Source organism: Nerophis lumbriciformis, linkage group LG20 (assembly GCF_033978685.3).
Source record: "Nerophis lumbriciformis linkage group LG20, RoL_Nlum_v2.1, whole genome shotgun sequence".
Taxonomy (NCBI): Eukaryota; Metazoa; Chordata; class Actinopteri; order Syngnathiformes; family Syngnathidae; genus Nerophis; species Nerophis lumbriciformis.
The window spans coordinates 3,307,014-3,320,000 of record NC_084567.2 but is presented as its reverse complement, the minus strand read 5'-3'; the positions used below and the strand labels follow the sequence as shown (position 1 = coordinate 3,320,000).

The window sequence follows — 12,987 nt, the reverse complement described above, 5'->3', positions numbered from 1 at the left end:
AAAAAATTATAATAAACAAAATAAATATGAAAATTGTGCAATCTAGCATTTTAGAGACATAAGAGATTGACAAATATATATTTAAAGGGGAACATTATCACAATTTCAGAAGGGTTAAAACCATTAAAAATCACTTCCCAGTGGCTTATTATATTTTTCTAAGTTTTTTTCAAAATATCCCTAAAAAAGGCTTCAAAGTGCCTGATTTTAACCATCGTTATATACACCCGTCCATTTTCCTGTGACGTCACATAGTGAAGCCAACACAAACAAACATGGCGGAAAGAACAGCAAGCTATAGCGACATTAGCTCGGATTCAGACTCGGATTTCAGCGGCTTAAGCGATTCAACAGATTACGCATGTATTGAAACGGATGGTTGTAGTGTGGAGGCAGGTAGCGAAAACCAAATTGAAGAAGAAACTGAAGCTATTGAGCCATATCGGTTTGAACCGTATGCAAGAGAAACCGACGAAAACGACACGACAGCCAGCGACACGGGAGAAAGCGAGGACGAATTCGGCGATCGCCTTCTAACCAACGATTGGTATGTGTTTGTTTGGCATTAAAGGAAACTAACAACTATGAACTAGGTTTACAGCATATGAAATACATTTGGCAACAACATGCACTTTGAGAGTGCAGACAGCCCAATTTTCATCAATTAATATATTCTGTAGACCAGGGCCGGCCCGTGGCATAGGCCGTATAGGCAAATGCTAAGGGCGCCGTCCATTAGGGGGCGCCACGCCAGTGCCACAAATGTTGGAGAAAAAATAAATAAATAAAAACAAGTTGGTACTATTTCTAAATACAAAAAAGAATCCCACGTTAATTAAAATGCAAAGTAAAGCCTATTTAATAGAAATATTATTTGTTACAACATTACGCCCCCCCCCCCCTCCTCCCCCCGCACGGACTCTTTTTGGACGTCACCACATCAAAAAATCAACACAAGATGTCAAAACGGCCAAAACTGTCAGGTGCCCAGGGAAGAAAAAAGAGAAAAGAAGAGGAGGAGAAACGAGAAAAGACAGAGGTAGCAGGTAGGTAACGTTAGCCTACATTAAATTATTTGTCTGTTACAGAATGTGATAGTAACCTGGCTTTTTAGCATTAAGCTAATGCTACATGATTCGGCAATTGCTAATCAATAAATAGCTAGTTCTGTTTTAACGTCGGGTTAATATTGTGGAGGGGGCTAAATTGTTATGGAAAATAATAATGTAACGTTAGGTAATTACAGTACTCCCACCTTACATTCCCCAGGGACATTTGTATTAGATCTTTTAAGCAGGTGTTTTTTGTTTACATTGTTATTGCCTTCTGGTTAGCTAATGTTTGCCCTGCAGGTAATAGTCACTTTTCCACCCCTTTATATATTAGGTATAGTTGTAAGTAATAAAAAAAAAGGTCACAGACAAAGCTATTCGGGTTCTTGTGAGTATATACACTTCACTGCCGATGTGGGGGGGCGCCACCTAAAATCTTGCCTAGGGCGCCAGATTGGTTAGGGTCAGGCCTGCTGTAGACATACCCTCATGTCAGCAGGCCAGGGAAGCTAGGGTCGATATTCTTCTCTTGATCATCTTCGGGACGGTGTGAGCCAAGACATCCAGGGGGTTTAGCTCGCTCGTCTGCGGGAACAAACTGCCGCCATTGCTTGCCGTGCTACCGAGGTCCTTTGTCCCTGAATTGCTCACACACTCCGGCAGATTCAATGGGGGTCTGGCGGCAGATTTCTTTGACTTTATGGTTGGAAATGCATCTGCTTTGAGTGTCGCAGGATATCCACACATTCTTGCCATCTCTGTCGTAGCATAGCTTTCGTCGGTAAAGTGTGCGGAACAAACGTCCAATTTCTTGCCACTTTGGCATCTTTGGGCCACTGGTGCAACTTGAATCCGTCCCTGTTGGTGTTGTTACACCCTCCGACAACACACCGACGAGGCATGATGTCTCCAAGGTACGGAAAACAGTCGAAAAAACGGAAAATAACAGAGCTGATTTGACTCTGTGTTTGAGAAAATGGAGGATTGCTTCCCGATGTGACGCCACGTTGTGACGTCATCGCTCCGAGAGCGAATAATAGAAAGGCGTTTAATTCGCCAAAATTCACCCATTTAGAGTTCGGAAATCGGTTAAAAAAATATATGGTCTTTTTTCTGCAACATCAAGGTATATATTGACGCTTACATAGGTCTGGTGATAATGTTCCCCTTTAAAAAAGAAATAATAATTTTGCAAAGTGGCACCTGATCCGGAGAAACTGGATCACTCAGGAGGGAGAATGTCTTGGAGGGCCGGAGGAGGAAGCTGATCTCACCAAGTTGCCACTGACTGTTGTCTCTGTGAAGACTGAAGATGATGAAGAGAAATAGGAGAGTCCTCCCCAGAATCCCCAAGCACCGCTTCCTCATAGGAAGACATGTAGCTGGGATTGAGGAGGTCTTTGAAGTATCCCCTCCACCGATCCACAACATCCCGAGTCGAGGTCAACATCACACCATTACCATCATAGGTGGTGGTGTTGACAGTACACTGCTTCCCCCTCCTGAGGCGGCGGATGGTGGTCCAGAATCGCTTCAAAGCCGTCCGGAAGTCATTTACCATGGCTTCCCCGAACTCCTGCCATGTCCGAGTTTTTGCCTCTGTGACATTTGAAGCTGCACACCGCCTGTCCCATAAGCCAAAAGGACTCCTTCTTCAGCTTGACGGCATTTCTCGGCTCTGGGAATACCACCACGACAGGCTCCAACCACCTTGCAGCCACAGCTCTGATTGGCCGTCTTCACAATAGAGGCACGGAACATGGTTCATCTCCGTATAAAACATGGGACCATATCCCAAACGCATCATTTACTTTAAAGGGGAACATTATCAGCAGACCTATGTAAGCGTCAATATATACCTTGATGTTGCAGAAAAAAGACCATATATTTTTTTAACCGATTTCCGAACTCTAAATGGGTGAATTTTGGCGAATTAAACGCCTTTCTAATATTCGCTCTCGGAGCGATGACGTCACATCGGGAAGCAATCCGCCATTTTCTCAAACACCGAGTCAAATCAGCTCTGTTATTTTCCGTTTTTTTCGACTGTTTTCCGTACCTTGGAGACATCATGCCTCGTCGGTGTGTTGTCGGAGGGTGTAACAACACGAACAGGGACGGATTCAAGTTGCACCAGTGGCCCAAAGATGCCAAAGTGGCAAGAAATTGGACGTTTGTTCCGCACACTTTACCGACGAAAGCTATGCTACGACAGAGATGGCAAGAATGTGTGGATATCCTGCGACACTCAAAGCAGATGCATTTCCAACCATAAAGTCAAAGAAATCTGCCGCCAGACCCCCATTGAATCTGCCGGAGTGTGTGAGCTATTCGGGGACAAAGGACCTCGGTAGCACGGCAAGCAATGGCGGCAGTTTGTTCCCGCAGACGAGCGATCTAAACCCCCCTGGATGTCTTGGCTCACACCGTCCCGAAGATGATCAAGAGAAGAATATCGACCCTAGCTTCCCTGGCCTGCTGACATGAGGGTATGTCTACAGAATATATTAATTGATGAAAACTGGGCTGTCTGCACTCTCAAAGTGCATGTTGTTGCCAAATGTATTTCATATGCTGTAAACCTAGTTCATAGTTGTTAGTTTCCTTTAATGCCAAACAAACACATACCAATCGTTGGTTAGAAGGCGATCGCCAAATTCGTCCTCGCTTTCTCCCGTGTCGCTGGCTGTCGTGTCGTTTTCCTCGGTTTCGCTTGCATACGGTTCAAACCGATATGGCTCAATAGCTTCAGTTTCTTCTTCAATTTGGTTTTCGCTACCTGCCTCCACACTACAACCATCCGTTTCAATACATGCGTAATCTGTTGAATCGCTTAAGCCGCTGAAATCCGAGTCTGAATCCGAGCTAATGTCGCTATAGCTTGCTGTTCTTTCCGCCATGTTTGTTTGTGTTGGCATCACTATGTGACGTCACAGGAAAATGGACGGGTGTTTATAACGATGGTTAAAATCAGGCACTTTGAAGCTTTTTTTAGGGATATTTTGAAAAAAACTTCGAAAAATATAATAAGCCACTGGGAAGTGATTTTTAATGGTTTTAACCCTTCTGAAATTGTGATAATGTTCCCCTTTAAATATATATTTTTCAATCTCTTATGTCTCTAAAATGCTAGATTGCACAATTTTCATATTTATTTTGTTTATTATAATTTTTTCTGCCATATTACTTTGTTTATAATGACTGTGTTGCTTTCATGTGCACATTCAATTTCTACTTGAGGTCCACGAAACTGTTTTTATCTACAATAATGTCTCTTCTACAAAGGAAATCAATTTGAATGTGTTGTTTGTGTTTTTTTTTTTAATTCAAATTGGTTAAAAGATTTCAGTATAAGTACTTTTAGAAACTTTTGAGCACATTTAAAAATACCGCGATAATAATGATAACCGTGATCATTTTGGTCACAATAAATAGCCATGATAAGAAAATGTCATACCGGGACATCCCTTATGATAAAGTATAGGCATGGATTCCATTGAGTAGTTAGATCTTATTTCTCGTATCTTCTTTTTGCAGGAAGATCTAGGCCTCTTGCGTACTCAGATAGTTTGCTGCACAACAGGTTGACCACCACTTGTTTTCACTTCCGGGAAGAAGTCCGTCACTTAATACAAGTAATACACTAAGATGTTGTGTCATTTCTGAAATGTCAAAACTATGAGGGACAAACGGTATAAATGGATGGATTATTGATCTGCTTGTTCATTTACTATTAATATCTGCTTACTTTCTGATTTAAAATCAGGCACTTTGAAGCTTTTTTTAGGGATATTGCGTGATGGGTAAAATTTTGAAAAAAACTTCGAAAAATAAAATAAGCCACTGGGAACTGATTTTTAATGCTTTTAACCCTTCTGAAATTGTGATAATGTTCCCCTTTAAGCGCGTTATGGCTGGATCCCCCACACCAGAAGCTACTAAACAGCATTACTGGATAGTCGCTAGAGCTATTATTAGCTAACAACACCCGCAGCTAATGCACGTGTTACATAGTAGTTAAGTCATTACGTCCAAGAAGCTGTAAGAGAGTGGGAGATACTGTGTAAAATACACTGGAATGTTTGCGCCCTCTAGCCATCTGTGTACAGTAAATGTTGCAAACAGACCATTTAACCACATGCATACCTGCCAACTACTCCGGTTTTCCCGTAATTAGTACGGTTTTCATCAACCTATTCCGGGTTACGGTTGCAGTGATAAAAAATACGGTTTTTCATTAATGAAAAAAAAAAAGAAGGGTGAAAACTACGCGAATTGCACCTTGTGCAGACAAGATTTTTCGATCGGACACGGAGGAATTAGCGATGTAAAAGACCACGTTGGGACAAAAAAACACAAGTCTAATGCCGTTGCTAGCGATACAAGTGGAAAACTTTCAACGTTTTTCGTCGCCCAAACAGATTCTTTGGATGTGATAAATGCCGAAGTTTTATTTACGGAGGCAATAATTGAGCATGGATTTCCAATCGCACTGGCTGATCACATGGGACAGTTAAATGTTTGTAATGCAACCTTTAAAAATCATTACGCGGTGATCGCGGTCCCAAAAATAAACTTTTCTTGCATGATAATGTCCAGAAAAACTCACTTTATATTACTATAGAGTCCTTTTAACGAATGAGTTTGATGGTTTATCACAAACCTTAAATGAAAGAAGTCCTTTGTTCTCCTGCACCATGCACGCGCTTTGGCCTTGCTTCGTGTTTGGTGCGCAATCCTGTCGGCTGTATTTCACAGCACGTCTTTGACAACTTGAAGTGGCATAAAACATTTAAAACAAAGGGGTTATAGGAACAATCACTTTCAGTGTTTTATGCCACTTCAAGTTGTCAAAGACGGTATGCTGGTGCCCGACTGCCACAAGTGGAACAAACATTTGAAACAAAGGGGTTATAGGAACAATCACTTTCAGTGTTTTATGCCACTTCAAGTAAACTTATCATAAAGTTACCATATCATTTTTGCAGTATGATCAATCTGATAGAATAAATGTGGATTTTAGCCACAAAAAGGTAATGACACCAATGTTATCTATTGGAATTGTTTAGTACTGTTAAAAGTGTTTATACTATTTATGCTTTCAAGTCCAAGTTGAAGAAATCTTGTTAAATGTTGACAGCATAACTACCAAAATACAGAAGTATGTCCTTAATATTTTTGCAGTGCTATTTCTGTTGAAAAGTTCAAATGATTACATTAGAGATGTGATGTGCCACTTTTCAAGTGTCTGATGGCTTAAATTAATTTTCATTCATTTTTCATATTTTGAATTCTTTTGAAAGGCTTACAAAAAAACTACATTTGAATTGTAATTCCATGCTATTGACAGGACTATTAATTTTAATGAAGTTAGCTTACCATGTTTACAGTATGATAATTGTGATAGAAATGTGAATTTTAGGCACAGAATATTTTTTACAATTGAACAAGGCAGTAGATTATACAAGCTTGGACAGAAAGTTAATAATGACACCAATTTTTTTTTAATGGAATTGTTTAGTACTGTTTTACCATTTGTTTACTGTAAAAAGTGTTTATACTGTTTATACTTTCAATTAACAAATTGAAGTCTTGTGAAAGGTTGACAGGATAACTGGCATTAACTGTCAAAATAATTTCAAACTATTGAAGTTATCTTACAGAATAAACATGTCAATCAACCCATATGATTTTTGCTGTAATATTTTTGTTTTGAAAAGTCACTGTGACTGATAGAAAAGTGATGGTTTTAGCAACATTTTAACCTGTCTGAGTGCTAATAATCATTTTGCGTCGGGGGGCGAAGCCCTGAACCCCCCACCAGGACTTTGTCCTGGACCTACCGGGACCTGCGGCCCTTGGACCCTGGCTACTAGGTTTTTCTGATTTCAAAAGTTGGCAGGTATGCACATGGGAGAATAGGGCCCTAGGGCGAATTGCCATGAAACACTAGACACACATACAGTACATAGAAGAAAGTGGAGAGACTAGTGAGTTCAAGGAGAAACATCTCATGGATCATGTCTGAGCTACAGTTTCATTGTGTTGTTTGTGTCTCGCAGACGTCCAACAGCTGATTAGTCAGCCAGAAGAACTTCCCCTTCAGCCGCAATTGGTGAGCTTCACTTTGAAGGAGGAGGATCTACAGCCCCCACATATTAAGGAGGAAGAAGATGACACACAGCCCCCTTACTTTAAAGAGGAAGCGGAGAAACTCTGGATCACTCAGGAGGGAGAGTGTCTCCTCGGGCCGGAGGAAGCTGATCCCACCAAGTTGCCACTGACTGTTGTCTCTGTGAAGACTGAAGACGATGAAGAGAAACCACTGATTGGTCATTTAGAAGAACTTCCATCTCGGCCACAGGGTGAGTGCTCTGCTTTGAAGCAAGAGCGTCCTTGGCCCCTCCACATTAAAAAAGAAGAACCGGAGAAACTCCGGATCACTCAGGAGGGAGAGTGTCTTCTAGGACCACAGGAAGCTGGTCTCACCAAGTTGCCACTGACTGTTGTCTCTGTGAAGACTGAAGATGATGAAGAGAAACCACTGATTGGTCATTTAGAAGAACTTCCATCTCGGCCACAGGGTGAGTGGTCTGCTTTGAAGCAAGAGCGTCCTTGGCCCCTCCACATTAAAAAAGAAGAACCGGAGAAACTCCGGATCACTCAGGAGGGAGAGTGTCTTCTAGGACCACAGGAAGCTGGTCTCACCAAGTTGCCACTAACTGTTGTCTCTGTGAAGATGGACGATGCTAAAGAGAAACCACAACCAGGCGACCTAATAGCGCCACTATCAGATAATGAGACTGAAGACGACGTTGAAGGAACTTTGAGCAGCGATACAGACTGTGAAGGTGATATGAGGACTCGCACTGACAACAAACACTCTAAATGCTCTAAAAAGATAAGAGGTGGAATTAGTTTCAGCTGCTCTGTTTGTGCTAAAAGTTTTTCTAATAAGAGCAATTTGTCTGTGCACATAAGAACACACACAGGAGAAAAACCATTTAATTGTTCAGTTTGTGCCAAAAGCTTTTCTCAAAAGAACCACTTATCTGAACACATGACAACACACACAGGAGAAAAAATATTTATTTGTTCGGTTTGTGGGAAAAGGTTTTCTCGTAAGAAAGTTTTGACCGAACACAGAAGAACACATTCTGGAGAAAAGCCGTTTAAATGTTCAGTTTGTGGTAAAGGTTTTTCTCAAAAGAGCAATTTGACCCACCACAGCAGAACACACACAGGAGAAAAAACCTTTAATTGTTCAGTTTGTGGCAAAACTTTCTCTCTGAAGAGCAATTTGACTAAACACATGAAAACACACACAGGAGAAAGACCATTTAATTGTACAGATTGTGGTAAAAGCTTTGCGCAAAAGGGCAATTTGACTGAACACCGGAAAATACACAAAGGAGAAAAACCATTTAAGTGTTCAGATTGCGGCAAAGGCTTTTTACAAAAGGCCAATTTGACTGAACACATGAAAATACACACGGGAGAGAAACCGTTTAATTGTTCCGTCTGTGCTAAAAGCTTTTCCAAAAAAAGCACTTTGACCAAACACACCAGAACACACACAGGATAAAAATAAACATGTCATTGTTTGGGATGCAGAGTTAGAACCAGACCACGTTATTGGAGGAAGTGTTGGAGTAGTTTAGTTTATGTTGCACTCCAGTCTGTATGCCATACAACTAAAAATAATAATAGATTGTATTTGTAAAAGCACTTTACATTGAACAAACAACCTCAAAAGTGCTACTATTTGTGTAGATGCAAATCGATGTTTGGCTTATTCTCAGTCATCTGGCCTCCTTCCTATCCAGACAGATGTACAATAAAATATCTGCCGACACCCTGAACTGATGCATCAGCAATTGGTGAAAAAACAGCCCATGACAGAGCAGGAAGCTTATATACATCACATACTATTGCATTGTTTTTACGTCACATATTATTTGATGGTTTATACGCAGTGTTGGGACTAACGCGTTACTAAGTAACGCGTTACTAAGTAACGCGTTACTAAGTAACGCGTTACTGTAACGCCGTTAGTTTCGGCGGTAACTAGTAATCTAACGCGTTATTTTTTATATTCAGTAACTCAGTTACCGTTACTACGTGATGCGTTACTGCGTTATTTTACGTTATTTTTTAATGTAGTATCGGCTAGAAACAGAAGAAGTGTCGTCCTTCTGTCTCACAAGGAAAAGAAAAGGCGTGCTTTCCTCGACCGAGGAGCGGAGCGCAGGGGAGACGTTCCTCCAGGGCCTATGTATTTCGGGGCAAACAACTTTCACTTTACCCGGCAGTGGGTCTTTACAGCTCCGGACTCGAGGGTGAATGACGAGGCCGGCGGTTTGTTGCAATTTTGTGACTTTATTGGTGTCTTGCACACAGCCATCCACCAAGCTAGAGCACCTGCACGCATTCACTCTGTTGCGCTCCCTCACCTCTCTCGCCCACTCACTCACTCACTGACGTCACTCACCTCACATGCTGTCATATCTTAAAGGGACACACACACATACGCTACTCTCATAACAACTAAAAAAGACATCATGGCGAAGCCAGAAGTCGAGTTTCTTAACATGGATACATTGTCACTACTTTTCTTTTGTCGAGCACAAAGAAAATAACATTTTAGTTAAATGTAAGTTGTGTCTTGGATCAAAGATCCCATCTACTTAAAGTTAAAGTGCCAATGATTGTCACACACACACTAGGTGTGGTGAAATTATTCTCTGCATTTGACCCATCACCCTTGATCACACCCTGGGAGGTGAGGGGAGCAGTGAGTAGCAGCAGTGACCGCACCCGGGAATACTGCCCAAAACAGCAATTCAAATCTGCTGAAACAGCTACATAAATGGTAAATGGGTTATACTTGTATAGCTTTTCTACCTTTTTCAGGAACTCAAAGCGCTTTGACACTATTTCCACATTCACCCATTCACACACACATTCACACACTGATGGCGGGAGCTGCCATGCAAGGCGCTAACCAGGACCCATCAGGAGCAAGGTTGAAGTGTCTTGCTAAAGGACACAACGGACGTGACTAGGATGGTAGAAAGTGGGGATTGAACCAGTAACCCTCAGATTGCTGGCACGGCCACTCTCCCAACTTCGCCACGCCACATAAGCAACATGCTTTGACGAAGCTAGTAAAGAGAGACTCAGACTCCGATGCCACTTCACCTCCACCTAAGGATTTTAACGGAGGCAATGCTAGCCAGGACAACATTGATAGAGCCATTGCAGCGTATGTGCTAGAAGACATGCAGGCTATTTCTACAGTGGAGTCACCCGTTTTCTGGCAGCTAATTAGCATGACACCGGCGTCAAACAACAAATGGCACGGAAAACATGTTCCAAGTACCTGGACAGTGAGTACATAAACATGGAAAGCGAGCTAAAGAAAACACTCCAAACTCTGCCTCTGCTAATCATTCATTGAAGGTAGACACTGTCAATTCTCTTATATACTCTTTCATTCTAGACTCCTAGAGTGTTTGATTATCACATCACTCTACATGTATAGACTATAAAGTTCACAAACATAAAGAGGGATGCTAGAGGGCCAGACCAATCTTACCTTATCTCTAAACTAAAACTGGGGACATGTGTAGAGTGTTCTGGGCTTCACTACAGTGTTGATCTCCTGAATACATGATTTTATTTCACAATTCCTTGAGAGAGAAAAAATTCCTGATTAGGCTTTGTGTATGTCATGTGTGCCTTCCTTGGGTGAAGCCAGCTTTACAGCTATGTTGTTATTATGCGGTTTGTTACTTATGTATGTTATGTTGCAGCTATTTAAAATAGTTTTGTCAATTTGTTGTGGCCTGAAATAAATTGGCCCTTTGAAACATATCTTTGTCTTTGTGTGTTGTATGTAGAGCACATTGCTTAGCAGAGTTCAGTGATGCAAATGCATGTCAAGTTGATCAACACATTGTATTATTCTCCAGTGCAATAACAGTACTGAAATGAAGGCTAAAAGGGCATTAATGGGAGCCTTAAAAAAAAAGGAGAAAAAAATAAGTAACTAAATAGTTACTTTTCACAGTAACGCATTACTTTTTGGTGTACCGGTAAGTAACTGAGTTAGTAACTGAGTTACTTTTGAAATAAAGTAACTAGTAACTGTAACTAGTTACTGGTTTTCAGTAACTAACCCAACACTGTTTATACGTCACATATTATTGGATTTGTTGTGTTTACTGAGGGGAGGTGACGGTAAACAGACACCAGGGGGCAGTATATACAATTATTTATTATATATATATAGTCAATATATATATATATATATAAATAATAATAAACAATACTACTGAACTAAGGAAATGAAGTGTGAACTAGAATACAAGAGTGTGTGGTGTAAGACTATGTGTGTAGTTAGCTGAAGTGTGTTACCAAGTGTTGAAGAGAGCAAACGAGGCAGTCCATGGGGCAGGCAGGTGATCCGGGGCGAGAGAGAGGCGTCAAAAGTCCAGGGGCAAGCGAGGAGTCAAGGAAACGAAGGAGGCAGTCAAAATCCAGGGCAACGGAAGGTAAACACTGCGGAGGCACGGGAGAACAAACAAGGATGTCAGACACGAGGGAAAACACGCAGAGACAGAGAGAGATCATAAGCCTTACGGTACACCATGAGAAAACTAAGTTCCCGCGCCGATCCTTGGGTCCACTGGTCCTTTATTGAGCCTGCCCTCATCAGACCCAGGAGTGTAGATTGCCGGTGAGTGAATGCAGCTGGTGGCTGCTGCAGGGCGCGCGCCCCTGGATGTGCGCACCCGTGGGCGTGTCCCGAGGTGCGCACAGACGGATGAGCGGCGTTGGCAGGAGCCTGAGCCGTAACAGGATTGTTTATACATCACATATTATTGGATTGTTTATACGTCACATATTATTGGATTGTTTCTGTTGTCGAAAACAATTTTTTGCAATAAAAACGATTTTCATTGTGACTTTTTTTTCCAGCTCTTCTTTTTCCCCCCAACTCTTATCTTAAGCGGTTTGATTGAAGGGTTGTCACGTGTTCGGCCAAGTACTACTTTTTATAGACTTCTTTTTATTTTATTTTATTTTTTTAGCTTTTGGAGGAGTGGGACATTTCAAATATTAGTTCAGATTTGCTTTTCTTTTGACACAAAGAGAATAATCATCAAATGAGTTTAGATTTGACTTGAAAGGATAAAAGTACAATACCGTATTTTTCGCACTATTAGCCGCACCTAAAAACCACAAATTTACTCAAAAGCTGACAGTGCGGCTTATAACCCGGTGCGCTTTATATATGGATTCATATTAAGATTCATTTTCATAAAGTTTCGGTCTCGCAACTACGGTAAACAGCCGCCATCTTTTTTGCCCATAGAAGAGGAAGTGCTTCTTCTTCTACGCAAGCAACCGCCAAGGTAAGCACCCGCCCCCATAGAACAGGAAGCGCTTCTTCTTCTACTGTAAGCAACCACCCGCCCGCGTAGAAGAAGAAGAAGAAGCGCGCGGATATTACGTTTCATTTCCTTTGTGTGTTTACATCTGTAAAGACCACAAAATGGCTCCTACTAAGCGACAGGCGTATAACACAACAGCGCTAGCAAGCGAACTTCACCTGGATGATTTTAAAGGTGGTGCTTCTTGGTGTTTCCGGTTCATGAAAAGACGCAATCTCTCCATCCGCACACAGACTACTATTTCACAGCAACTGCCTAAAGACTTTCAAGAAAAGCTGGCTACTTTCCGTGCATATTGTAAAAACAAGATAGCTGAAAAAAAGATCCGGCCAGAGAACATTATCAACATGGACGAGGTTCCACTGACTTTTGATATTCCTGTGAACCGCACTGTGGATGCAACGGGAGCACGTACGGTGAATATTCGCACCACAGGGAATGAGAAGTCATCCTTCACTGTGGTTCTAGCTTGCCAT

At 41.6% G+C, this 12,987-nt stretch overlaps 1 protein-coding gene across 1 annotated transcript in view; it reads left to right on the top strand.

Annotated features, from left to right (window-relative positions):
- LOC140679610 (uncharacterized) overlaps positions 1 to 12,987 on the top strand; it is a 61,266-nt gene that overhangs the window by 4,367 nt on the left and 43,912 nt on the right. Inside the window, exon 2 of the mRNA XM_072915328.1 lies at positions 7,115 to 8,514. Within this exon, the coding sequence (XP_072771429.1) occupies positions 7,115 to 8,514 (1,400 nt within the window). The remainder of the gene's footprint in view (positions 1 to 7,114; positions 8,515 to 12,987) is intronic.